Genomic DNA, 2,733 nt, shown 5'->3' with positions numbered 1-2,733 from the left:
TTTTTTTTGAGACTGAGTCTCACTCTGTTGCCCAGGCTAGAGTGCAGTGGTACAATCTCAGCTCACTGCAACCTCCACCTTCTGGATTCAAGTGATTCTCCTGCCTCAGCCTCCCAAGTAGCTGGGACTACAGGTGTGAGCCACCATGCCCGGCTAATTTTTGTATTTTCAGTAGAGGCGGGGTTTCACCATGTTGGCCAGGCTGGCCTTGAACTCCTGGCCTCATGCCTCGGCCTCCCAAAGTGCTGGGATTACAGGCAGGAGCCACTGTGCCTGGCCTCTGATTTTTAAAAAACTGAAGTTTACCAACCACACTGGTATAGGAGCATTTGGATACTCACAAAAGGCGAACATTGTTGACAGGTGTGCAAAAGGACAAATGGGCAAGAGAATGGAGGGAATCGAGGGTGTTGGTGAGATAGTGATTCAGGTTATTAATCACAGTCCAGACTTTAGAGAACTGAATGAGGCCAGAAGGGTCCTACTAGATCAGAACAAACGGTGGCATCGAAGCCTAAACTCTCTATAAGGTGGCACTGAAGTATGAAATAGCCAAAATAACAGAGAAAAGTTAGGGAAGGGAATTTTGGAGTTTGAGATTTCTGGTGGGAAATATACCAGATAACAAGGTCTAGATGTTGGCTGTAAAGGGGTGAAGGTCAGTGAGCTTCACAAAGTTCAAGAACTCTAAGACTTGGGTGGGTGTCAGATGGTTTCTCATATGAATTATGAAAGCCATTTCAATATCAAAATATTTGATGAAATCTGGGGAGTGACCAAGGTAGTGGCAGATAATTATGATCTGAAGTTCCTTTGTCAATCGTTTTCCATACTCTTATTTGACCTCTAACTTATTATATCTGTCATTCTCATGTCCATTGGTGTCATCTTCTTGTCTTCACTTCCCTCTTTGTCCCATTTATCAAATTGCTCTTGAAAGAATCTAAATGGGCCGGGCGCGGTGGCTCACGCCTGCAATCCCAGCACTTTGGGAGGCCGAGGCAGGTGCATCACCTGAGGTCGGGAGTTCGAGACCAGCCTGGCCAACATGGAGAAACCCTGTCTCTACTAAAAATACAAAAGTAGCTGGGCGTGGTGGCGCATGCCTGTAATCCCAGCTACTTGCGAGGCTGAGGCAGGAGAATGGCTTGAACCTGGGAGGCGGAGGGTGTGGTAAGCTGAGATGGCGCCATTGCACTCCAGCCTGGGTAACAGGACCGAAACTCCATCTCTAAAAAAAGAAAAGAAAAGAAAAACGTTTATGGGCATACCCAATAATGATGGAAACACAAACCATCTCCGGAAGTCAATATATTCCTTCTACTTCCTTTTATTTATTTATTTATTTTTTTTTGAGACAGAATAAAGTTTTATTTTTATATTAAGCTACTTTGCCTCAGTGGTTACATAGTAAGGGGTAGAGGGGTAGATGAGGACAAGAACACCCTGAGAAAGTATTTTACAGCACAAGCTTTATGAGGAATAGGAGAACACATTTTTTTCACATTATACTAAGTCCAGCAGAGCCCAGGCTCTGGGGCTGTTACTCTTAATCCTCAGTGGAGGCTTCAGGCTTTGCCACTTAGCACGTTCTCCAGGGCTCTGGTTACCTGATCAGCACTGAAGTTGTTCAAAGGGACATTCTTCTCTTGGCCAACTGCGTAGCGGGCCCAGAGCTTGGGCTGCACATCGGAGCATTCGCGGATTAGGATGGGTAGGTCGAGATTCGCCTTCTTTAGCTCCACATAGCGTTTCTCAATGAAGTCCCTGACGCCCTGGCTGCCTGGCGAGCGCTGACATAAGTGGATGCGAATCTCATGGAGGCCCAGCTTTGCCCCGATTCCTCCACTCGCTGCGGCCGCCGCCATCTTGGCTAATCCCGAAGTCCCTCGGGCCAAGTTCTCCGGTCTCTACTTCCTTTTATTTTACAAGAAACACTTTCTTACCTCGTATGTTTTTTTCTTATGCTTTCTCTTGGACATTTCTTTATTATATTTCTTCCTTTTTTTACAAAACCATTGACTTATCTGCAAAAAATGAGGTGTGGGAGGTGATTAATACAGTAATAAAAATATTGGTCTATGTGAGTAATAGTACCGTACAAGTGACTCTATCAATGAAGAAATGTCTATTAATGTCGTCATACCTGTTTATGTGTCATGTCAAATTCAAATGAGAGTGATAGACGCTCTTGTATTGTGGGGCACCTGTTTAACTTAAACTTTGCCCAGAGAGTGTCCATGAGGGATTTGCCGACTAATCTTTTCTCGGGATACTGTTTCTGTTTCTCATTTTCCCTTTTCCTTTTATTTTCCGGTTCATCTTCCAGCTCCTTCTCATTTTCTTCTTCTTTTTCTCGTTCTCTCTTTCTGCCTGCTTCTCCTCCTCCTTCTCTCCATTTCTGCTTTCCGTTTTGTTCATCTTCACTGTAATTTCCAGTTGATTGTTCTGGATTTTGATGCCAAGACATAGCTGGTTGTTTCTGTATAAAAAAAATCTGTGGAATAAAATAAAGCTGCAGCCAAATTTGACTTTCAGAGCATAGTCAACAATTTTCCATATGAGACTATATTTGATTTTCCTAAGTTAGCAATGTTGTACATTGGTGAAAAACACAGAGCAAAGAAAAAGTGAATTTGAGGCCAGGTGCGGTGGCTCACGCCTGTAATCCCAGCACTTTGGGAGGCTGAGGCGGGCGGATCACAATGTCGGGAGATTGAGACCATCTTGGCT

The 2,733-nt window shown here is 44.3% G+C and overlaps 1 protein-coding gene across 1 annotated transcript; it reads right to left on the bottom strand.

Annotated features, from left to right (window-relative positions):
- Window positions 1-1,356: 1,356 nt before the first annotated feature.
- Window positions 1,357-1,883, bottom strand: LOC105519313 (NADH dehydrogenase [ubiquinone] 1 alpha subcomplex subunit 2-like). The gene has a single exon (XM_011952642.1). It carries the CDS (start codon window positions 1,866-1,868, stop codon window positions 1,569-1,571), a length of 300 nt encoding a protein of 99 aa, XP_011808032.1. The 5' UTR covers window positions 1,869-1,883; the 3' UTR covers window positions 1,357-1,568.
- Window positions 1,884-2,733: the final 850 nt, after the last annotated feature.

The sequence above is a fragment of the Colobus angolensis genome, unplaced genomic scaffold, assembly GCF_000951035.1.
Source record: "Colobus angolensis palliatus isolate OR3802 unplaced genomic scaffold, Cang.pa_1.0 Scaffold11, whole genome shotgun sequence".
Lineage (NCBI taxonomy): Eukaryota > Metazoa > Chordata > Mammalia > Primates > Cercopithecidae > Colobus > Colobus angolensis.
Note: the sequence above shows the minus strand (reverse complement) of the source record. Positions and strands in the feature narration are given on the sequence as shown.